The sequence below is a fragment of the Hyaloscypha bicolor genome (genome assembly GCF_002865645.1).
Source record: "Hyaloscypha bicolor E unplaced genomic scaffold K444scaffold_157, whole genome shotgun sequence".
NCBI lineage: Eukaryota > Fungi > Ascomycota > Leotiomycetes > Helotiales > Hyaloscyphaceae > Hyaloscypha > Hyaloscypha bicolor.
This window is the reverse complement of record NW_020194659.1, coordinates 538,063-563,976: the sequence shown is the minus strand read 5'-3', so window position 1 is coordinate 563,976 and position 25,914 is coordinate 538,063. Positions and strand designations below refer to the sequence as shown.

Genomic DNA, 25,914 nt, shown 5'->3' with positions numbered 1-25,914 from the left:
CGTGCTAGGCCTTCTTTAGATATAATAACCTCTTTCTAATTCTTGCGATATTCGTCCCGGATTATATTACTAGTATATATAATTTTATTAGAGAATTAGTTATGAAAAGCTAAGTAATTCCAATTAATTCGGTTAAGGTACTAACCGTATTCATAAGTAGAAATGCTTTCTTAGATATCTATCCCGAGAAGAGCTTTTCCCGAATATTAAAATATTATCTTCCAGAGATATTAAAATAATTTTGGACTTATAAAGACTAGTCCTATATTAAAAGTAAAAGGCAGTATTATAAGAAGCATAATTAAAACTTTATATTACTTATAAGGTATACCAAGTACTAGATTTATAGTAGATATTCACTTAAAGGCTACTAAATATTTGAGAATATTTAGAGAAATAAAGTTAATCTAATATTCGGTTAGTAACTTCTAAAAAGGTTAGTAATTAGTAGCGGTTAGCTAGCGATTCGAGCCCTAATTACTAGCTTCTTTCAAGTAAGCTTTTAACTTATTAATAAAAGTAAAAGAAAGACAATACTCTTTACGGATACCAAAGAAATAACGTATAGTAAATACAAGCATATAGAATAGGCAAAAACGCCCTATAAAGTAGATATTTCATATTCTTTTAAGAGTCTTTATAATGCCCTTATTATGTACCCGAATTATCTTATTAATATTTGGATCCCGGGCTAGTTTCTCTAAGAACTTACTAGTTAAAGGCTTGTAATTCGCTATATTATATACCTCCTTAAAGCTATTATATACCTGCAAGTATACCTAGCCTTAGTAATACTTATGGCAATATCGGGAGATTACTAGTATTATATTAGTAATATCTCGGAATATAGTAATCATATAAAAAATAGGCTTTATAGACTTTCCATACTCGCCTAAGTTAGCCTATTTAGTAAAGGCCTTAAGATAGCAGGTATAAAGAAGGTATGTGGTCGGGACATATCTATTAGTATTAAGTAGCTACTTAAGTAATATAAATTAGGTTGAGATAGTTTCTTTTGCCAAATTAGTATAGATTCGGGACTAATCTAGTTTCGAAAAGTTAAAAACTAGAAATAGTATAGAAATAAAAGCATCCCATATCTTTAATAAGGTATTGGCCTTAAAGTTAAGTTTAGTATTCTTATTTAAAAAGTAAATACAAGTATTACAATATAGCTTATTATTATAAAGGGAAAGTTACTAAATAATATTATACCAAATTACTTATAGTATATAACCTTAAACCGTATAATAAAGAAGTATTACCTTAGCTTAAATATTATTATTATATATAGAACTAATATTCTTTTATTAGTATACCTTGGCTTTAAGTTTAGTATACTTCTAATTAAAAGAAATATACTAGTAACTTATTAGTGAAATATTACGAAATATGGCTAATAAAAGGATCTTATTAAACTAATATTAGAGAATAGAAAATGGGATACTACTATTATATCTAGGAAATATAGTTTTCTTTATAGGGTCTTATATAAAAGAAAAGAAAATATAAATATAAATATTCTTATAACTAATTATATAACTAAAGTAATAGTAAGACACCTTATAAAAGGCTACTTTCTAGATCTTAGGCTAGTCAGGATTTGTTATAGAGTTAGTAATATTTATATATAAATACATAAAAGTAAAGATATTTTATTAAAAACAAGAATATAAGTTAACTTGAATTCCTTATTAGGCAAAAAGAAAGGTAATTAGTATACTTATAAAAGCTATTAATATTATATTATCTTAAACCTTTATAGTAATTTATCTAAGAGTAAAGTATATATAAATATAAGTAATAATCTAGAATATTAGCTACTAGTTCAGTATTATTTTTATTATAATTCACTCGTAATATATTAAAGTTAAGCTTATAAAAAGTACTATTATCTAAATTATTATTATTATTATTTATAACCTGGCTATTAGGTAAATAATTATTATTATTATTTATAATAAGACTAGTAAATATAGCTTGCTAATTAATATCCCTAATTATTATATATTCTTACTAGTTTATTATTTGCTTTAGATATAATAGTTTACTATTTTATTTATTAAGACTATAATTTAAAAGAAAATCGCGGTATTATAGAAGTATAATATATTATTTAGTAAAATAAAAGAAATCTTATTTATTATTAGACTCGGTATACTACTTATTTATATATCCTTAGAAATCAAATAAATAATAAGCTAGCTCCGAAACGTAATTAATTAGTAGCTTATTAGGTCTAGTAATCTCGGCTTATAATTAAGCTTCTAATTCTGCCTTATTCTCGCTATTACCCTTACTCTTATTCTTAGTCTTAGTATCCTTATTATTAATAATTTAGTTATTCTCGGTATTATTATTATTCTTATTAATACTATTATTATTATCTAGATAAGGCATATTAGGGGTCTTTTCGGGAATAAAGTCGGGATTATTACTATTATTATTATTATTACCCGGAAGTAGTTAGTCTAGGAAATACCCGAGACTAAGCTAGTTACTATTTACAAAAAAGGAAATATTTGCCTATAATTCGCTATATAGCTCCTAGCTATTAGGCTCCGTTTCGCTATTATATTCTGGGGAACTATTATTAAAATTATTAATATTATAATTATTATTATCTGGGATTATACTATATAATAAGAGATTATAACTTAGTAAGGAATCCCTATTCCGGTTTTATAAATTTAGAGGTTCCAGATTAGTACTTTAGTAAATAGTTAGTATTTAGAGAATAGATTATTAATTTCCTTAAGATTAACTAATAGGTTCTAATTCCTTATTACTTATATATTATAAATACCTAATCTTATAGGCCTTACTAAATTCGTAGCTTATTTATATAGTAGGCTCTATAGAATATATATATATTTGCCCCTTATTTCTCGATTATAAGTATTTAGGAGATTTATATTTATAGTAGATTTGCGGAAATATAATTATTAATTTAGTAGTAATTAGCTAGAAAGCCACTATATTTTCGAAAGAATTATAAGGTAAGGTAGTACTTATAATACTTGGGCTTAAGTAGGAAGTTTTTTGGGTCTTACTAGGGATCTCTTAGGTCTCTCTATAATATCTACTATTAGGTAATTATTATTTAATATTTTGTTCTCGGATTCTTATAAATAAGTAGGTAATAATTTCTTATTTAGTTAGTAATAACTTGGTATTTTACTCTTGAATTCTAGTAGATTTGCGAATAGTAGGCTCTTATATTATATAAGGCAGGCCTATATTTTATAATAAAAGTCTTATAGAATTAGGTATAGATCTTTAATATCTAGTTAATAATTCTTGTATATTTTAAGGTTAAATTAATAATATTTGGAAGCCAAGTAGCTTTATACTTAAAGTACTTATAGTATTTAAATATTCTTGGATATAGTAAAAAGGTAATATATATAAAGAATTAGGCTATTATATAATTAGAGTTAAAGAGGTTAGTATATCTAAGAAAAAAGGTTATAAAAAAGAAAGAGATTATTAAGGAGAAGGTTATTAAGGAAAAAGTTATTAAGGAAAAGATTACTAAATAGTATTTAAAGAAGCTAGGAAAAGGCATATATTAGTTATTAAATCTATAGTAAATAAAAGAAGCTTAAGGAAATATAAGTAAGTAAATAATAACTTATTAAATTAGAATCTGGAACTTATTAATACTTTTCCCGCTAGTATACTTATCTAGCTATATTGCTTTTATATCTTATTTCTTTCTTTTCTTCTTTACTTTTCTTTAGATAAGATATTCTTAGAGAATTAGATTTAGAAATAAAAGATTAAAATCCGGTAATAATTCGCTAAGGGTTCGGGAGTAAAAGGCTATTAAAGAATTAGCTTATTTAGGAGTAATATCTAAAAAAATTATTATTAATTATACTAAGAGTAAAAGGGGTTTAGATTTAGGAAGCGCCTCTAGCCTTAATCTTTAAGCGAGTTCCAAACTCTCGGTAATAAATTTATTATATATATTATAATATATTAAATCCTAAAATATATACTTTCTATTATAATATATATAATTAATTTAGTACTTAATTTATAGCCTTTTAGGGCCTTAAACTAATATAAAGAAAGTTATTAATAATATAATATTAGTTTTATTAAGATATATATATTATATATATTATGCTTTTTTGGCTCTTAATATATATATTCTCGCTATAAAATTATAATTAATCTATTATATAACTAATATATAATATATAGCTATAACCTTTTAAAAACCTAGTAATATGTAATTATTTCGGTACCTAACTTATAGCTATTTGCCTATTATTTATTAAGTTATTACTAATATTATATATATTACGCTTTTTTGGCTCTTAATATATATATTCTTGCTATAAAATTGCGATTAATCTGCTATATAACTAATATATAATATATAGCTATAATCTTTTAAAAACCTAGTAATATATAATTATTTCGGTACCTAACTTATAGCTATTTGCCCGTTATTTATTGAGTTATTACTAATATTACATATATTATGCTTTTTTGGCTCTTAATACATATACTCTTGCTATAAAATCGCAATTAATTTACTATATAACTAATACGTAATATATAGCTATAACCTTTTAAAAACCTGGCAATATATGATTATTTCGGTACCTAACTTATAGCTATTTACCCGTTATTTATTGAGTTATTACCGATATTATATATATTATGCTTTTTCGGCTCTTAATATATATACTCTTGCTATAAAATCGCGATTAATCTGCTATATAACTAATATATAATATATAGCTATAACTTTTTAAAAACCTGGTAATATGCAATTATTTCGGTACCTAACTTGTAGCTATTTGCCCGTTATTTAATATCGAGTTATTAACTATATGATTTTGGTAAGGGAGCTTCTCGCTAACGTGTGTTTTTCAAAACCGCCTCGCTTACGTGCCCGCTTTTCAGGCATTTGACTGAAAGGTCGATATTAACGTCAATGTCGATCTCAATCCTATCTTCAACAAAGAATCATTATAATTTCGGCAAGACGGAAGTGTTTCCCCTTACGCAACAATCCCAAAACAACCCGGCCGCGCCTACCCGACCCTTGCGGCCTATCAAAACTCTGAATAGTCATCTCAGATCGGCCAAGGAAAGCCTGGTTTGCAGGCAAAAGTCTAAACCTTGTAGAAAGCGGTGCGGATTCTTTATGCTCCGGTGCAGGATTGTGTGGTGGGCATCGGACCGAAGGTATGTGCACAATTTGCACAAGTTTTGAAGCACAGTATAGTGAATTTGGCATATCGGGATGGAGGGGCTCAGGGTTTCAACTTTCAACAAGCATGTGTAAAGGCTTCATGACCTTGGTCCACTCGTGCATTTCTGTGATTGACATGTACGTGGCTTCTGTGCAGATGGCATAACGGTCAGCCAAGAGTATATCGCCACCGTCGAATAACGAGGCACAGGGTGCGGATTCCTTACAGACATGGACCAAAAGAAGCTAAGATCTGGATCATCCTGATTCATACTAAATTACAAGTCCTGTGATAGGTTGGCATGTTAACCGCGGATGCGTTGAGATATTTCTTGCATAAGTGCCTGCAAGTGCTAGCAGCTGCCGACAGCTGCCGTCGTGTACTATCCCCCCTCCCGAGTCCACTCTCTGGTGCTTTTCATCTGCCTCTCACGGATATACGGCAATTCATAAATGCATAATTCTCAACACGGCATCTCTACTGTTGCATGCACTCCATGACACGAGCCCTCGTCTGTTCGAGTGGCCAAACGAGAGAATATATTTTAGTTAGTTATTCCTCCCTTCTCGGAGTTCAAACCAATATTAAAACGAAGAAAGACCTTCTATTCTCTTCTTGTCATCTTCTCATCATTGATTGTTGAATCTCGAATCCCTTTGCAAACGCTGAACCGCCCTGCCTTGTTCATATCATGACTCCTTATCAGAGCTTCGATGTGCAGAGCTCCGGTCTGCAAAACTCGCTACTGGCCTTTGGCGGTGCTTTTGTCATTCTGGTAAGTAATTTGACATAAACGTTGGCTGGCATCATCTAATTATTGCCCAACCATCAGTCCACCTGCTACATTCTAGGCTCTGCCACCTACAATCTCTACTTCAATCCCTTGTGTGCCTACCCAGGACCGAAGTTGTGTGCTGTAACTCGAATCCCATGGCTTCTGGCCCTTATCCATGGTCGCCAAACCCATAACATGCGGAATCTCCACGAAATCTATGGTGAAGTTGTTCGCATTGCCCCCGATGAGCTTTCGTACATCAACCCCAAAGCATGGAAAGACATTTATGCCCATCGCCAAGGAAAGGAAGAGATGGCCAAGCAACGCAAATCCTATTTGGAGCATCCTGGAGGGGACCATATTATCTTAGCAAACCGCGAGAACCACTCTCGCTTCCGGAGAACCCTCTCTCATGCATTCTCAGACTCATCCATGCGCGAGCAAGAGCCCCTGATAAAGAGATATGTCGACCTTCTAATCCGACGCCTCGGAGAGATCTCGAACGATGGACAGACGCCATTGAACATTGTTGCGTGGTACAACTTCACCACCTTCGATCTAATCGGCGACCTCACATTCGGTGAATCATTTGATTGTCTTGAAAAGTCCGACTACCACCCCTGGGTCAGCTTAATCTTCAACAACATCAAAGCCGGAAGTTACACCCAAGCCCTCAAATACATCCCCGGCGGACGAAACCTAGCCTCATTACTCGTCTCAAAGGAGTTATTGTCAAAAAAGGCAGCTCACCATGCACTAACGATAGAGAAAGTAAAGAAGCGCGTATCCCGAACAGAAGAACGCCGTGACTTCATGGACAACATCCTCAAGCGCGAGAAAAATGGCATGACCTTCCCCGAGCTCGTAGGAAACTCATCCATCCTGATCATAGCCGGGAGCGAGACAACGGCCACTGTTCTCTCAGGCGTGACATTCCATCTCCTGAAGAACCCAACTGTCATGGCCAAAGTAGTGCATGAGATCCGCTCGACCTTCACCAACGAAGACGAGATCACAATCGCTGCTGTGGGAAATCTGAAATATATGTTAGCATGCCTTGAGGAAGCAATGCGTATCTATCCAGCAGCACCAGTTGGCCTGCAGCGAATCGTCCCAGGCAAGGGGGATTTCATCAATGGGAAATGGGTTCCTGGTGGAGTAAGTCTAAGTATCCTAAATTGATATTCCTAGAAACCACCCGTCTAACCCTGTTAAGACTGTCGTATCAGTCCATATGGTAGCAACCTACCGCTCCCCCCTCAACTTCCGCGACCCCGACTCCTTCATCCCAGAACGTTTCCTCGGCGACGAACGCTTCGTGAACGACAACCGCAGCGCACTCAATCCATTCAGCCTAGGACCCGGAACTGCATCGGCAAGAAGTACGCCATTTCCCCATACTAAACCTATCCCCAGTACCCAAAACGCTGTACTGACTCGAATATGAATAGCCTAGCATACGCCGAAATGCGTTTAATCCTCGCAAGAGTACTCTACAGTTTCGATCTGCAGCTTGCGAATGAGAACGATAATTGGTTGGATCAGAAGACTTATACGCTTTGGGAGAAGGGACCAATGAATGTGTTGTTGAAGAAGTGTTCGTTTGCTTAGTTAGGTGATGGAGGCTGTGCGGCAATGAAGGGCGGTGAAGCGAAGTATGTCGAAAGCTGGGCAGTTAAAATGGGAGGAGGAAGAAGAAGTAGTAAATTATTACTTAGTTTATTATTATTATATATATCTTTTAAGCTTTTTTTCTATACTTCTATAAATATATAATTCTATTCTAATTAATTAATATATATAAAGTATATTCCAAACTTTAATTACTTTTTAATAATAAAATTAATAGTTTATGACTTTAAGATTTTCTTAATATAATTATTTAAATAGCTTATTAGTACTAATAAAGCTTAATTAGTCCCTTTCCTTATTAATTATTTTAATTACTATTTTTAAAGAATTTAAAATACTTAAAGTATTAATTAATAATAATAAGTATTATAAAATTATAAATATAAAAGTCTTTATTAATTACTTATTATATAATAATTTTATTCCTTTAATTATAAGTTATATAAGTAGTTTATAAATATGAATTATTTCTTTTAATTATTTTATTAAAATAAATACTTTATATAATTATAAAAAGTTAATTAAGTATTAAATAAAGTATATCTTATATATAACTTTATTTAACTCTTTAATTAATTATATTATTTTTACTTTGTTAGCTCTTAATAATAATTTATTTCATATAACTTATAATTAAAGGAATAAAGTAATTATTAAAAAAAATTATTATATATATAATATTTAGGTGCTAGGTAAGACGTAAGTTTGGGCATCCCGAAATAGTCTATAAAGTATCCATTGTAGACTATGGTCCACTCCAGGCTACTGGCTTCAAGCGCGCGTTGCGAAGCCTGTTTCATGGGGATGGACGGGAACAAATCCCCATCTCTATCGAAATAACAGGCTAGTCATTGCGGAGAGCAATATGAGTGAGCGCGGTACCTACTCGTCGCGATGAGGGAACCCGAATTCGCTAGGTACCAATCTCTTGGTTGTTTTGGAAGCATTGGCAACCTGGATAAGGTTCTGCTCCAACGGCCTAGCCGCGTTGGGCATCATGGCCAAGGTAGAGATAACAGTATGGATATTGTTGTCCTCAAGGATTTAGGTGAGTGCCGCCACGTCTTGGTAATCTGTGGCGACGAGGCGAGCACTAATTTCTTTTTGTTTAGCGGCGTTCGCCTTTGAGCAAGTTAGCTCGGTAATGGGTTACTGGATCAGGAGCGGCATACCGTGCGGCTCAGAATTATAACTTCGTGCTTCCCCTGAGAGATGAGCGCTTCGACAATATTGCGGCCCACGGTACCGGTACTACCAGCAACTGCAGACAGTAGTCAAATAGCTCAGTCTAGGCATCCTTATATGCTTGAGAGTGCCTCTGCCGAAGACCTTCGACAACGCCATTATTCTCGCCATCAAAATAATGGATTTTCTCCTCCGATTCGAACGGGATCAAAATTAGGTACTGGCGATGGAGCAGCTGCTTCGCTCCGTGGCAGTTAGAAGAAGCTTGGCGGCAAGCAGGGCAGGCCGCCATACAGTCGGTCCGATCCAAAAGCAACAAATAAAAATAAAAATCACTATAATACTAGTTGATATAAATCGTATTAATTAAAACGATACTATATACTATAGGGATTAATTCTATGCTCTCGAAATTATAATATCTTTATTATTAAGGGAGTTATAATATATATAATTAAGCGAGCAAATATATTTGCGTTTTATATAGGCATTTTTTTACTTTATTATTACGTAACTGCCCTCCTCTATTAACTGCTCTTCCATAATTATATTAATATCTCAATAACTACAAATATAATTAAGTGCCCCTCTTAAATACTTCTAATAGCTACCTCTATAAACCTTTAGAAATACAAGCGAGCCAATTTAACTCTTGATTTAATTATAGTTCTTACTATAGCTAAAGAAGCTATAATCCAAGCAACTATTAACGAATGGTATAGGAAACCCTCTAATATAGAGGATAATTCTAATAATTCAGATATTAAACCAAGTAATAAAGAGCTTAAAGATTCGACCTTCTTTTGGGTTTAGCGGAAGCTTCTTATTAGTGGAAATAAGACAATTATTTTGGAGAAGCCTATAGTTATATAGCGAGATTAGAAACTTATAAAATAAACTAGTAAGTTTCTTACTTATTTACTTATTTTTATATTATAATATAAGTATACTAAGAACATTTCTAGCTTCCAGAGGCTTGTATTACTCCAAATTAATAAAGGAATTAGTAAAGCTATTAAGAACTTAATAAATATATATATATAACTAGAGGGCAAAAGATACTCAAGCTATAGTATAATCTAGTAGGCTTAAGACCCCTATAATTATACTATCTTTTAAATAAAAGAGGCTATAATTCAATATTATTAGAGGGCTAATTAATATCCCTAGAGATATATAATTAAGAGAAGAGTAAAGGCTTGAAAATAAAGATAATAGAGCAAACGAATTATTTCTGGATGCCCTTATTAGAGATACTTGTGGATATAATAAAGCTCTAGACATATAAATAACTTATTAGGAAGTCCTTAATAATATGAATATAAAGCTAGTACGAATAAAATACCCCTATATCTCCCGTATAATTACTAACTTATACTTATTCCGGTAATATACCTAATAGCTTATAAAGCCAGGGCAATATTAGCTAGAAAGAATTAATATATCTCTCTTAGTAACTACTAGTAATTATTATTTTAATAATAAAAAGACGCTTGCTTAGTAAATCAAGGAATTATTTAATTACTATTAATAGTAGTATAGTATTCCGCAAGAGGCTAGGGGTAGTAAAAGAAATAAAGCGTCTTATCTAGATAATAAGGATATATTCTTAGCCTATCGAACTTGATTAATTAATTAAGAGCTTGAAATAATATTACTAAATAATTTCCTGAATATTATTAATTAGGAGATTTTACCTAGATTATTATTAATAATTAATAAGCCTATTACTCGCAGTATAGCTTACTTATAGCTCCCTAGGCTCGGCTTTTATTACTATAAGACTAAGAAAGGGCTTTATATAAATAGATACAAATAACCTAATATAATTTAGTATTATTAAGAGGTGTTTTTACTACTAATAAACGAGCTTTTATTATATATAGTTTAATACGAGAAAAATAAAGCTAGTACGTGGCATATAATTTAACCTATATTTCTAATTAGGGATCAGGTACATATAATATACTTCTATAATAAGAGCTATTTCTATAGTTTCAATTATAAAAAGAGCCTCTAGCTAGTAGATAATTAGCAAAAAATGCCCGGAAAGAGTAAAGAGAGGCTAATTCACGATTCTGAGTTTATAGGCCCTGAGAGGCATATTAGGATATTAAATAATAAAGGCATCTTTATCTCAGATAACCCCGATTTGAATACCTGTTAAATTATATATCTAGGCTCAAATAGAGACCCCTAATAGGATATAAAATAGCTACTAGTTCAGATTACTAGAACGCTTAATATATTTGAATAGAAGCACCTAAATTATATAGCTATTCTAATATTTAATTAGTTTTCTATATATGCTTTATATAGTAAAGGTATACTAAACGCCTTTAGTATAAATAAGGCACTAGAGGGGGTTAAAAAGGGTAATATTAAGCCCTATAGGAGGGATATATATTTCCCACCGGAGTATATAATTCCGGGGCTATAGGGTACTATTTAAGTTCTTTGGCAACTTAATCCGAATAGAGAAAGAGAGCCTAAGAATATAGAATAGATTCTTATTAAGCGAGATTATAATATCCCTGGCTTAAGATTTAAGTGCCCAAAGGATACTAGGTATACTATATCCCTTAAATACCTTTCTGCTATTGAATAAATATACTATTTAGCTCGTATTCTATTGAATTACTAAGACTTCTTTAAAGAGAAGTCTTAAGTTAAAGAGCTTATTACGGAGCAAGGGCATAAGGCTATATTTTTACCGAAGTTCTACTGCGAAATTAACCTAATTAAGATATATTGGGAGTATAGCAAAACTTAATATTATTAAGTAAAAAAGACTAGCTTCCCAGATACCAAAGCTAAAGTAGTAGAGGCACTTGAAGCTTGTTTAATTAAGACTATATAGAGGTTCTGTAATTATACGTTCTGCTAGATAAATGTATATCGGAAGAAATTGAGTATTAAACAAGCTACTTAGTATATAAAGAAGCAAAGATACTATAGAATAATATCTAAAATAGTAATAGAGAAATAGGATAATATATAAAAGCAGGAGAGCAAAGGTAGCTAGAGTTTATAGAATTAGTTTGGCCAAAATTAGCTTGAATCCTATATAACTAGGGCCCTACTATATATATATAATATATAGTACTAGAGAAAGCTATATTTAATATTTAGGAAGGTTCTTCTAAGCTTATAGGGCTTAAATATTAATATTATATTAATAATAAGGCTAGTGAGATACTATAATATTCCCTTGAAGTACGGGCTTACGTAACCTTAGTAAGTAGAAATATTCGCGTTTTGTATAACGAAAAATCAATAAAATAAAAAGGGTCCGTATACTTTAGGCCTTAATTATTAATAAACCACAAATTATATTAAAAATTCGATTAATAGGTATTTTTCGCCTGGTTCTATTCTATAATCGCATAACTTAGTATAAATTAATTAGGCTTGTGGTTAAAAAGTTATTATGGGCGTAAAAGAGTGACCAATTTGTTGCTTTTGGATCGGACCGACTGTAGCCGCTGCTGCATGGCTGCAGCGCGGGTGCTTTACCGGATCCGTAAGGTGCAGCATACCACTTTGATTCCGGCGCTGACAAATGCAGCAGATTTGATTCCGGGCGGCTGAAAATTGGTTCCGTGGGCCCCGGTCTGTCGTCGAGTAGAAGAAGACGCCGCCCAGCACATGCATTGTGCAGACAATTGTTCAAGAGTGGTCTAAGATGGAGCCGGGGGCGCATCCACAACTCAGTCCCGAAGCATATAAAAGAAAGCGCAGAAAAGCCTTCATGGTAAAAAAAATTCTCTCATAACCCAGCTCTGTTATGATTGATTGACCAATTCAATGCCATATTGACCAATCGGATGGCATTACTCAATTTATGACGTTATTGACCAATCAGTCGCTTTTGCATGAAGATATATTTTCGTCCTCTCAATGGGGTCTTACGAGCCTAGCCTGCCTTACTAATAACCCTACCAACCACCCCATTTCGCTCCTATGTAACTGCATGAAAAACTGCGCCTGGATAAAAGTTATTCCAAAACCGCTCAAAAGTCAGCTGTGCTTCCAAAGCTAGTCCCCCCCCCTAAACTCTAAAACCCATTACCCCTCTTTCCCTCCCATTCTCGGACTTAATTCCTCACCATCTCTCTAGATTCGCCATTGTTACGGCGATTAAAAGGGGTCAGGAGAGAGTAGCACGTGAGGAGCCCGTAGCTCCTACCCCTACTCCTGCAGGGAGAGTGAGGAAGAGAGTAGTGAGGTATGACCCTTCAGTAGAAACGAAGGGAAAGGGAAAGGGGAAGGCATCTTAGAATTGAACTAATTTTCTCTCATGTGATATTATTTAAGTGAGACGTGTAAAAGAAGCTCAGAATAGCTTTAAAAATACCGAATTAGGACGTCTAATCACTATTACTTATACATAAATATAATATATATTTAGTATAGTGAATTATATAAGGAGCGTTAGCTATAACCTCCATCTCACTAGCCTCATAATTACTATATTAGGAAGTTCAAAAAACATCTAAATTAATTGGCTAATACGTCCATTAATTGACTAACGCTATAGAATTGGCCAATTCGTATATTGGTGAGTAAATCGTAACAGCTCCCATTCAAATGCACCGGAACGACATTCGCCAGACCCTTGAGATTTCACAAAAATCCCATATCAGCTTTGCGTTCCCTTCAATTTGCGTCCCAACCTTACAATATTTGACCCGAAACTAGCATAGCAAGCCTCTGCGTGAGGCAGACATTGGCATTGCCTATTGTTCATTCTACCTAGCATTCTCGCCCCTCGCTAGTGGAGGTAGCTGCACTAAAACCATGCACTTTCTATTGTTGCCTTTCTGCCCAACGCTTGTCTCCCCTTCCATTTCATTGTCATCCAACTTCGGCTAATGCTTTTACAGGCTTGCATAACTTGTAGAGACCGTAAAATAAGCTGTGATGGGAAATCACCAGCACGCTCTAGCTATGCTAGTCATGGCTTGCAGTGCGAGTATTTACCCATCCGAAAGATGCGAGGTTCTGGGAAGAAGCTGGTCATCCCTTTCTCTTTCCCTTCTGCCTTTTTACCTTTCTATACTGGAGGCTAACCCTACTCAATAGGAAAAGGAGTGTCGAAACCTTGGAACAGTGACCCAGCCTACTACAAACCCAAATTCAGGGGAGAGACGTGGTAGAGAACGAAGAGAATTACTCATCCAACAATGATGGCTCGTCTGCTGCGATGAGAGATATATTTGAAACTCAGGTGCATCTAGAACTATCTGAGGAGTTCATGGGCCTGGAAGCGCTTCTGCAACAGAGATTTCCAGTGTTTCTACATCCTGAGAACAATATGCCGGCTCTCCAAGACTTGAAACAGGCTGTCAAAGAAGAACAGAAGTCACCCGAAGGCTTTGTTCCTCTAATATCCCAAGATCAGATTCGGCGCATGTTTGAGACCACCTATGACGAGATTACGGCGGTCTATCCAATGTTCGATCTTCCGACGCTCAACAGGCTCAACGCCGAACAGCACGCGGTCAGCAGCGCTCATCCGGCGGGCAATCCAGCCCGATGGGCAATCATAAACACTTGGATTGCCATGGGGTGCGTTTCAAGACAGAGCCTGGGTCGGAAGACGAACTGGATTGCGTTATTAAGGCCTACTACCGCAACGCGGTCTTGGTACTTCCAGACCTTATTCTGCAGCCTACAAACAAGGAGACAATTCAGGCGCTGTTGTCCATAGCCGTGTATGCCGAGGGATCCATGGATCACTGATCTTATGTCATGTTGGTGACCAATGCTGTCCGCCAGGTTGAGTTTTAGCTCCACGGCTTTCTGAAGTGTCGACCGGTGCGAGATAGAGTCCTGCCAGCATAGTCTGTCCTTTGCGCGATTACAACACATAAAGGTTGCCAAAAAATACGGCATGACACTACATTTAGGTTCTCTTGTCGTCTAGCAGGTAAAAACACGATTTTAAGACATTGGTATTTGGAATCAGCACATGGCCTGCCTGCTAGGGTGTCGTGAGTAATATAAGGTACTTCGAATCTTATTCAAAACGAGAGATTACTAATATAATCTTGGACGACAATTGAATCCACTAAAGTCCACTTCCACTATTTGGCCTGAGCAATCGCTACTCTAACCTAAGCTGAGCCATAAGTCCTAAGTATATTAATAAGTTAGCTGGATTATACTTAGGGGAGTCTTCTTCTATAGTCGGTCCGACCCAAACACGACAAAAAAAAAAAAAAACCACCATAATACTAATTGATATAAATCGTATTAATTAAAACTATACTATATACGCTAGGAATTAATTATATAGTCTCAAAATTATAATATCTTTATTATTAAGGGAGTTATAATATATGTAATTAAGCGAGCAAATATTTTTGCGCTTTGTATGGTTATTTTTTAACTTTGGCTATCACGTGACTGCCCCCCCAGATTGACCGCTCTTCCATAATTATATTAATATCTCAATAACCACAAACCTAATCAAGTACCCCTTTTGAATACTTCCAATGGCTACCTCTGTAAGCCTTCAGAAGTGCAAGCGAGCTGATTTAACTCTTGATTTAATTATAGTTCTTACTCTAGCTAAAGAAGCTATAATCCAAGTAACTCTTAACGAACGGTATGGGAAACCCTCTAATATAGAGGACGATTCTGATGGTTCAGATATTGAATAAGGCGATTAATTAGAGCTTGAAGATTCAACTCTCTTTTGGGTTTAGCGGAAGCTTATTATTAGTAGTAATAAGATGATTATTTTGGAGAAGCCTATATTCGCATAGCAAGAGCAAAGACTTATGGTATAGACTAGTAAGTTTCTTATCTTTATATTATAATATAAGTATACTAATACTATTTCTAGCTTCCAGAGGCTCGTACGTCTCCAAATTAATAAAGGAATTAGCAAAGCTATTGAGAACTCAATAAAAGCATATATATGATTAGAGGGCAAAAGATGCTCAAGTTACTAGGCTCAAGACCCCTATAATCGTACCGTCTTTTAAATAAAAGAAGCTATAATTCGGTATTATTGAGAGGCCAATTAATATCCCTAGGGATATATAATTAAGAAAAGAGTAAAGGCTTGAGGATAAAGATAATAGAACGAACGAGCTACTTTTGGATACCCTTATTAGAAACGCTTGCGGAGATAATGAAGCTCTAGACGTACGAATGACTTATTAGGAAGTCCTTGACAATGTGAATATAAAGCTAGTACAGATAAAAGACTTATATACTTCATATATAGTTACTGACTTATACCTACTCCGGCAATATACCTAATAGCTCCTGAAACCAGGGCAGTATTAACTAGGGAGAATCAATATATTACTCTTAGTAGCTTCTAGTAATTACTGCTTTAATAATGGAAAGATACTAGCTCGGCGAATTAGGGGGTTATTTAATTACTATTAATAGTGGCATGGCATTCTACTAGAGGCTAGGGGTGGTAAAAGGAATGGTATCTCCTATCTGGATAACGAGGACATCTTTTTAGCTTGCCGTACTTGGTTAATTAATTAAGAGCTTGGAATAATATTACTAAACGATTTCCTGAATGCCGTTAATTAGGAGATTTTACCTCGATTATTATTAATAATCGAAAGGCTAATCGCTCGTAGTACAGCTTACTTATGGCTCCCTAGGCTTGGCTTTTATTACCATGAGACTAAGAAAGGGCTTTATGTGAATGGATACGAATGATCTAATATAATTCAGTATTATTAAGAGGTATTTTTACTATTAATAAACAAGCTTTTATTATATATAGTCCAGTACAAGGAGGATGAAGCTAGTATATGGCATATGATTTAACCTTTACTCCTAATTGGAGTTCAGGTACATGTAATATACTTCTATAATAAGAGCTATTTCTATGGTTTTGACTATAAAAAGAGCCTCTGGCTAGCAGATAGTTAGTAAAAAATGCCAGGAAAGAGCAAAGGGAGGCTAATTCACGATTCTGAATTTATAGGGCCTGAGGGGTATATTAGGGTACCGAATAATAAAGGCATTTTTATTCCGGACGACCCCGATTTGGATGCCCGTCAAATTATATATCCAGGCTCAAATAGAGATCCCTAGTAGGATACAAAATAGCTACTAGTACAGGTTACTAGGATGCTTGATATATTTAAATAGAAGTACCCAAATTGTATAGCTATTCTAATATTTAATTAGTCTTCTGTATACGCTTCGTATAGCGAAGGTATACTAAACGCCTTTGGTATAAATAAGATACCAGGAGGGATTAAAAAGGGTAATATCAAGCCCTATAGGAGGGATACGTATTTCCCACCGGAGTATATAATTCCGGGGTTACAGGGTACTATATAAGTTCTTTAGTAACTTAATCCGAATAGAGAAAGAGAGCCTAAGGGCGTGAAATAGATTCTTATTAAGTAAGGGTATAATATCCCTGGCTTAAGATTTAAGTATCCAAAGGGTGCTAAGTATACTATATCCCTTAAATACCCTCCCGCTATCGAATAAACGTACTATTTAGCTCGTATACTCTCGAATCACAAAGACTTCTTTAAGAAGAAGAGTTAAATTAAAGAGCTTATTATAGAGCGGGGATATAAGGCTATATTTCTACCGAAGTTCCACTGCGAAATCAACCTAATTGAGATATACTGGGGGTATAGTAAAACTCGATTTCGTTAAGTAAAGAAGGTTAGCTTCCCAGATACTAAGGTTAAGGTAATAGAGGCACTTAAAGCTTATTTAATTGAGACTATACGGAGGTTTTATAACCGTATATTCTGCTAGATAGATATATATCGGAAGGGATTAAGTATTAAACAAGCTGCTTGGTGCGTAAAGAAGCAAAAACGCTATAGAACGATATCTAAAAAGGTAATAGACGAATGAAATAATATATAAAAGAAAGGGAAAGAAGGTAGCTAAATAAGAAGCTAAGTTTATGGATTTAGTTTAGCTAAAAGTAAGCTTGAAACCTATTTAATTATAGTCCTACTATATATATAATATATATGGTACTAGAAAAAGCTATATTTAGTACTTAGGAAGGTTTAATTAAGATTATAGGGCTTAATTATTATTATTTTATTAATAATAAGGCTAGTAAGATGCCCTAATCTCTCTCTGAAGTCCGGGCTTACGTAACCTTAGTAAGCAAATATTTTTGCGCTTTATATAACAAAAAATCAAAAAAGTAAAAAGGGTCCATATACTTTAGGCCTTAATTATTAATGAACCACAAATTATATTAAAAATCTGATTAATAGGTATTTTTCGCCTAGTTCTATTCTATAATCGTATTACTTAGTATAAATTAATAAAGGTTATGGTTGAAAAGTTATTATGGGCGTAAAAGAGCGACCGTTTTGTCGTATTTGGGTCGGACCGACTATAGCTACTTAGAGAATCGATTATAGTTTCTATATTATCTAAAAATAAATCTTACTAGTATAAAGATAAATATTCCTAAATACAACTTAATTATAAATCTAATAAGAAATAAGGATTATAAGAATAAATAAAAAAATATATTTATCTTAGAGATTATAAGTTTAATTATATTAATTAGAACCTAGAATTTATATAATATAAATTATAAGAATTAAAGTTTTATATTAATAGTATAAGTAATTAAGTTTTAATATAGATTTCTAACTTATTTAAAGTTCTATTAAGTTAAAATAGTTTAAATTCTAATAATATAATATAGATTATTTTAATTTAAAGTATAAATAAGTCTTATATATAATCTTATAATATATTAAGGTATTTTTCTTTAAATATAATTATAATTATAATACTTTAATTCTAAAAATAATTTTATAATATAATTATTTACTTAAAGTAATTTATATAGTTTTCGAGTAGAATTAATAATATAATAATAATTAGGAAGTACTAGAGTAATTTAAGGAATTAAATTAAGTCTTAAAATATTATTATTAAGAGTTAAGAATTAAACTTAACTTATTATTATTATTATATATATTATATTATAATAATCTTTAGATTTTATAATAATAAATAATATATTATTAACTTATTAAGGCTATTCGGAATATATTTGTATTTTTATTTAAAGAGAGGCTATTTTTAGCCTTTTTTATAAATAGTATATAAATAAAGATTACTTTATTATTAATAAGCTTAAAGATTTATTATATTAAAAGAAGTGAGATAATTTCTTTAATAAATTAATATTAATAGAATTTAATTAAAGTTTAAAGTTTATTTTTCTTTTTAAAGTACTTTTATTTTATAATTTATATTAATAATTTAGACTACTTTATTTTAAAATATAAAAGAGGCTTAATTAATTTATATAACTTTTCTTAAATATATATAAATAACTTATATTATCTTTTTCTAATTTCTTTTTATTTTTCTTAATCTTAGCTTTAAATCCTTATATATAAAAATTTGAGTTATTTAAGTTTTAATTTATTAGTTTATATTCTTTTTAAATTAAAAGTAATTAAGTTATTATATATTTTAAGTATATATTAATTATAACGTGGTTTATTAAGGCCTTATATATATTAGAACTTTATATACTTTTCTATTACCTTATTACTTTAAATTATAATTATTTAATTATAATATATTAAATTAATTAAAATCTAATAAACTAGATTTATCTATATTCTCTTAATAAGTCTATATATTATAACTAGTTTTCTTGTAATTTTTATAATATTACGTACTTAATTACTCCTCGTTTTAATAACTTTCTCTAAAGTACTTATTATATTGAATTTACTTATTTACTTTCTTTTAATAAATATAATTCTTTTTAGTTTTATAATACTTAAAAAATACTTTATTTACTATTTAAAATATATATAACTTAGTAAATATAAAGGTTATCTTATAAGTTAAAATCTTTATACTTTTTATTAATATAATAATTATTAAAAAAAGTAATATTAGTAAACTTTCTTAATAATAAGTAATATAATTCCTAACTAGGGTTATTTATAAAAGGGTATTAATTGAGTTATATAGTATTTAAGAGACTTAAGAGTCGGCGTTTCTAAAGAGGAAGCTAGTTAGTATTAGAGTCCGTAACTTAATATTAAGCTTTAAGATTATTACTTAAGAATTAAAGAAAATTAGGCTAGTTTTATAAAATCTAATTTAAGTATTTTAAACTATAATTAATTATAAATATACTACTTTAAAAGTTATAAGAAACTCAATCTTAATAATATAATAAATATAAGCTTTTATAAAGTCTTTAATTTACTAGTTATATATTTACTTTAATATATTAAAATATCTAATATTAAGTAATTAAGTTAAATAAGAAAAGTAAGAAGGTAATTTAATAGTTATAATATTATAAGACTTATAATAGTCTTAGAATTTAATTAATTCATAACTTTTATACTTATCTAGAACTAGTATCTAATATAAGCCTTTTATATAAAGAGTAATATATTTATTAAAGTATTTTAGTTATTCTAGACTTGTTTTATTATTTATAAGTTTAATAACTTAATTATATAAGAGGTCGGTCTTAAAATATTAGTTCGTAAAATAGTTAATATCTTAACTTTTATTATTAATATAAATAATAGCTATTACTTATTCCCGATTACTTAGTAATATTTCTTTAACTTTATTATATTAATTAATATATATAATAACTATTTAAAATATATTTAGGCTTATTAAAAAGTTAGTCTTATTAAAGTTATAAAAATTACTATTTATTATATTATACTTCGTTTATATATTCTCTACTAATTAAAACCATATATTAATTAGCTTAGGATCTTTATATAAGACTCTTTAGAAGTTATAAACGTAATTAAAACGTGTTTTTAACTTTAAGTAATATTATATAAAGTAATATACTTAGAGTTTATTAATAGGTTTTATATAATAAGTTTTTTATAATTAATTTATTATATCTTTTATATTAGCCTATTAAAGAGAAACCCTTCTAAAATCCCGATTAAGTATATAATTAATAATAATTTACTTCTTAAGTTTATTTAAATTAGTATTTACTAGTTAATATTTAAAAAGAATAGTTTAGTTATTTATTTTATTATATAAGGTAAATTCGGGAACTTTATAGATCTTTATAATCTTTTAATAACTTAATTTTTTAAGTATTTAAATAACTTTAATAACTAAGATAATTCGTATTTCTTAAGTTTAAATTAATATTTATAATTATTAAGAAAACGTATATTAAAGTAAGAAAGTAATAAAACTAAGAAAAGTATATAAGGTTTTAATTAGAGTAAGTAGTAATAGCTTATTAATAACTTATAAATAAAAGTGGGTCTTAGCTTTAATAATTATAGCCTAGAAATATAGTAAGTAGAGCTTAAAAATTTAGTAATTAATGCTTGAAATTTAGCGAATAAAAATTTTACTCCAAAATTTAAAGTCTTAATTAGACCCACTTTTATTAATAAGTTATTAATAAGTTATTAATGCCTATTCTAGTTTTAATAAACTATATTATATATTAAAATATATATTAAAATATGTATTAAATATATTATTTATAATTAATAAATAAGATTTTAATTTAAAATCTTTATTTATAAAATATTTAATTATAAATAAATAAATAAAAGAATTATATTTATATAAGAATTTAACTTATATAATAATCTTAAGATAAGTATTTTAATTTATAATAATTTAAGTATTTTAAGATTTAATATTATTATTATAAATTAAAGTAAATTTATTTATAAGAACTTTAAAATATAAAGCCGATATTTTATTAAATATAAGTTAGTTTAATATAAATAATAATACTTTTATTATAATTACTTAAAAAGAAATATTTTTAATTATAATAATAATCTCTTAAAGTAATTAATATTAAAAGACTTTATAATAATTATAAATACTCGATTATAAGCCTCTTTTATAATAAGTTAATTTAAATCTTTTTAAATTCTTAAATTCTTAAATTAATATATTATTAATTTTTATTAAAAATATATAACTTATAAAGGTTTATACTTTATTTTATAATCTTTAAGTTTATTATTTTATAAAAATACTTAATATATAATATATAATTACTTATAAACTTATTAATCTTTTAGTTATATTACTTTTTATTATAAATATATTAATTATTAAATCTTTAAAATTAGATATTAAATAGTAATCGATTTAAAGGCTTAAAGATCCTTAAGATTATTCTTAAGAGGGTTTAAAGTCTTAGAGATATAATTAAACTTAAAGAGATTAAATTATTTTTTTTAAAAGTTTTAATTTAAAATTGGTTTTATTTTATAGAATATTCTATTTAATATTATTTAATTAAGATATATTCGTATAGTATATATATAAGGAAGTAAGTATATAATAGAAATCGTTTTAATAAGACTTATAGTTATTAAGATATTCGTATTTAAAATAAAAATAAGAGTTAAAAAGCCGAAAGGAATTACTTATTTATATAAAAATGTCTAATATTCTAAACGATTCTCTATTATTCTTCTAATTATAAAGCTTCTCTTAATTTTAAAGTAGTGAGTCATATCTTTAATTAATTTAAAATCATAGAGTTAGTAATTATATTATTAATAAGGTAAAGGGGTGACGTTGAAAATCGAGGTTATTCTCATCGCTTCCACGTCGCTTACCGAGCGACGCTTAGCTTAATACGATATAGCGCATTCCCAATTAGGCTTAGAGAGGCGGCCACCCCCCATATGCAGTCACGTGATGTATTACTCAAGTAACTTAAGTGATTACTCAATGAGTATTAAGTAGAGTAAGAGTAACACCCGTTACTCTACTCTACTCTACTTATTTAACACACTGCTTGCGCATTTGGTTCAGTCGAGCCCCGACCTGCGAGTACAAGTTGAATACATTGCGAACGTGGGGAACCAGAGCGAAACGTTTCGAGGAATAGGGAATGGGAGACTAGATTTCACCTTGAGTCCTCCACAGGCAGCAGGGTCAAATTTGAAGTTACGACATCGGCACAATGGCTGACACATCACCTATAGCCGGGGTACAAGGGTACACTTTACCTCAACGGACCGCAGCGGTAGTGAAATCCTACGACAGGCTCTCTTTGTCGAAATCTGAATGTAGTATTGGGCCTTAATACATGAAGGGTATATTGCAGTGATGCTATAGACGTTGAATGCCAAATGATTTTATAAGCCTTAGGTAAACAACCAGGTCCAGCTTGAATGTGTCTTGTAACTGGTTGATAAATAGGCTAAACCCCTTCGTCACGGCTGATTAGGGCGTGAGCAAAACCACGGATGCGCTGCTGTTTGGTCAACAGCTGCTCCAAATTAGGGAATTGATCTTCAATTCGTCACATCGGCGTTGCAAACCCTCCTAACCGGGCAAAACCTTGCGAAAGGATGAACTTTCTGCTGCATGAAGGCATGCTTAGTGTTCGAGAAACCTTCGAGGTGGCGTGAAAGTGGCCACACCGAGTAGTGAGACACTGCAGCAACGAAAAGGGTGGCCTGACCATGAAACCACAACACCTCACATCACGACTATACCAGAGGTAATGGTCGGTTCGTCCTTCTTTATAAGCAGTCGCTTGTAGTCGGGGAAAGCAAGTATCCCGCGAAAGAAAGTGTCCTAGCGAGAATTTATATGCGATTTTAGTAAGAAAATCAAAATAAAAATTATTGCGAAAACGCCTTAAAAATAAGAATAACTCTCCCCCCCTTTATAATATATATTCTTATAATTTTTAAGATATATCTCTATATATTAATAAGTAATTCTAGTAAGTTAGAATAAAAATTTATATTATAATATAGATTATTTAATTAGTTTAAGATTTAATTGCGATCGTTTCGCGACTATTTTTATAAGTAAAATTACCCTAAAAATTATTATAATTTTTTAGTAGGGTTTCCTATATGAATTCTCGCCGGGATACTTACTTTCCCCGATTGTAATCGACTGCTTATGAAGAAGGACGAACCGACTATTATAGCAGCCACATTTCTTCTTCCTAGAAGTCAAGTTCCACGATAGCGGAAGAAGGGTTTTCTGTCCTTACTCAGCTCGTGAGTGCATATATGCGTGTGGCTTCGCCCGACCAGGTAGCTGCCCGACACGCAAGGCGCCCGATCCGTATGTTTCGAGATTCTCGCCTGCATATTCTTGAGAAGGGCACGACATTCCGCATGTTGGCTAGCACTCACAAGCCTAAGTATGCGTCAATTCTACAACTTGGTGTGTATATAAGACCTCCTCTGCTGTTATTTTGGATGCTCTGACTTTTTAAAAGCAGAGAAAAAAAGCTGCTCTACCGGCTCTCAAGAATCCTCATTCCCCCTTCAAAATTTACAAATTCTATTCCAGACACACTTGAACTTTTCATTCAGTCCAAGTACATTCCTTATATTCCCATACACCACATTTTCCTCCACTTTCGTACCTCAAAATGGGTCGGGATACCATCAACCATGCCGCTAACAACCCAACCTCAACCTCAACCTCAATCACCAAAACCCATTCCCTAGGGAACTGGACCACCGGATCTCGCAACACAATCCGCAACCATTTCGTCGTCATGACTGGCGAGTTCCTCGGAACCTTCCTCTTCCTCTTCTTCTCCTTCGCGCCAACACAAATCGCGGTCATTGCCTTGAAAAATGAAGCAAGCACCCATCCTTTCGTCCTAGATACATCAGCGTTGCTGTTTGTTGCAGCTGCGTTTGGTGTTTCAGTTACTGTGAATGTGTGGGCTTTCTATCGGATTAACGGGGGCATGTTGAACCCTGCTGTATGTTTCTCTCTCTTCGTTTCTCAACCCATTCAAACTCTCGCTCATTCATAATTTATTGTAATTTTGCAATGTTGAAACCTTTCAGGTCACCCTCGGCCTCGTCCTCATCGGAGCCGTGCCCCCAATTCGAGGTCTCCTCGTCTTTCCATGCCAAATCCTAGCCGGCATCGCCGCTGCAGGTGTCGTTTCGGCTCTCTTTCCTGGACCCTTGCTCGTTAATGTTTCTTTGGGAGCAGGAACCTCAATCGTCCAAGGACTTTTCATAGAGATGTTTCTCACGATTCAGTTCTTGGTGGTCATTTTTATGTTGGCGGTTGAGAAACATAGAGCTACGTTTCTGGCTCCCATCGGTATCGGGATGACGCTGTTTGTATGTCATATGACTGGTACATTCCACCCTTCTTTACCGACTTCCTTTCCACCTCTTCATTCAGATATTCTCAAGAGCAGATCACGATATACCGGACAGAATGGATTCCATGGCTGACATTTCCTACCCAGCTGTTTATTACACAGGTTGCGGCGTGAACCCAGCTCGTGCTTTGGGCCCCGATGTCGTAAACGCAAGTTTCCCATCGTATCACTGGATTTACTGGCTCGGACCATTCATGGGTGCTTTCGTGGCAGCGGGGATCTACAAGTTGTTCAAGATGCTGTGCTACGAGACTGCGAATCCTGGACAGGATGGCGGAAAGGAGATAGTTGGCTTGTTGTACAGTGATGAGGAGAGTGCCCTTGGCGCGAGGGGTGAAGTTGACCTTAGATGCTTTCAAGGTATGTTCAATGCTAAACGAATTTATATAGTGATATACTGACAAGGAATTGTAGTTAAACGACCCGTTGGTGAGGCTAGAGAGGGAACATCTGAGAGAAGTGGGGAAGATCACCCCGATAGTAAGTTTAATCACGGGGTAGCCGCGATTCGCGAGACAGGGACGGAGGTTAAGTAGCATGCGGCAGCAAGTTCAAGCATACTTCACCCTATGTCGATGCAAACTTGGTCAGGCATTCATGAGTCAGATGTAAACAAAATGGCGGTGCACGCTTCCGGTTAGTAGGTGGCCGTAAGGCATATAGTTCTCGACATTCTCCTATTACTTGAGTTAAAGACGGTGACTTCAATGAGAGCAATACAGGAACTTGTTAGTGTTTTATTCTTGATTAGGATGTTGAGATGCGTGTGACTGTTCTACATGGTGCCTTTTGGACAAGTCTAGGCCTCGAGTCAAGAGACTTTCAACTCCGAGTGCCCAACGGGAACGATCGGTTAGATCCGAGACATCTGATCAACCCGCGGGGCTGAGATCTCGTAAATTATCGAATGGATCAGAGACCCAGTTGCAGAGCGCCTTCTTCTCCGCACTCATCATAAA

At 32.4% G+C, this 25,914-nt stretch overlaps 3 protein-coding genes across 3 annotated transcripts; all 3 read left to right on the top strand.

Moving 5' to 3' along the window:
• Positions 1-5,907: 5,907 nt before the first annotated feature.
• Positions 5,908-7,602, top strand: K444DRAFT_646864 (cytochrome P450; the record flags this gene model as incomplete). The annotated part of the gene is made up of 4 exons (XM_024885255.1): positions 5,908-5,991; positions 6,049-7,149; positions 7,208-7,373; positions 7,448-7,602. The coding sequence occupies 4 exons, from the start codon at positions 5,908-5,910 to the stop codon at positions 7,600-7,602; spliced, it is 1,506 nt and encodes a 501-aa protein (XP_024730250.1).
• A 6,412-nt stretch (positions 7,603-14,014) lies between these two features.
• Positions 14,015-14,521, top strand: K444DRAFT_635567 (uncharacterized protein; the record flags this gene model as incomplete). The annotated part of the gene is made up of 1 exon (XM_024883881.1): positions 14,015-14,521. One exon carries the CDS (start codon positions 14,015-14,017, stop codon positions 14,519-14,521), a length of 507 nt encoding a protein of 168 aa, XP_024730249.1.
• A 9,396-nt stretch (positions 14,522-23,917) lies between these two features.
• Positions 23,918-25,685, top strand: K444DRAFT_599768 (aquaporin-like protein). Its single transcript, XM_024878592.1, has 5 exons — positions 23,918-23,985; positions 24,041-24,538; positions 24,627-24,927; positions 25,043-25,315; positions 25,370-25,685. The coding sequence occupies exons 2-5, from the start codon at positions 24,197-24,199 to the stop codon at positions 25,489-25,491; spliced, it is 1,038 nt and encodes a 345-aa protein (XP_024730248.1). The 5' UTR covers positions 23,918-23,985; positions 24,041-24,196; the 3' UTR covers positions 25,492-25,685.
• The last annotated feature ends 229 nt before the right edge of the window (positions 25,686-25,914 follow it).

Excerpts from the sequence above, each read along its gene's own strand:
- K444DRAFT_599768 (XM_024878592.1), top strand. The coding sequence starts at position 24,197 with ATGGGTCGGGATACCATCAACCATGCCGCTAACAACCCAACCTCAACC. Across the intron at positions 24,928-25,042 it reads GTTTGTATGTCATATGACTG|CTGTTTATTACACAGGTTGC; the intron begins GTACATTCCACC and ends TTTCCTACCCAG. Across the intron at positions 25,316-25,369 it reads TGACCTTAGATGCTTTCAAG|TTAAACGACCCGTTGGTGAG; the intron begins GTATGTTCAATG and ends AAGGAATTGTAG.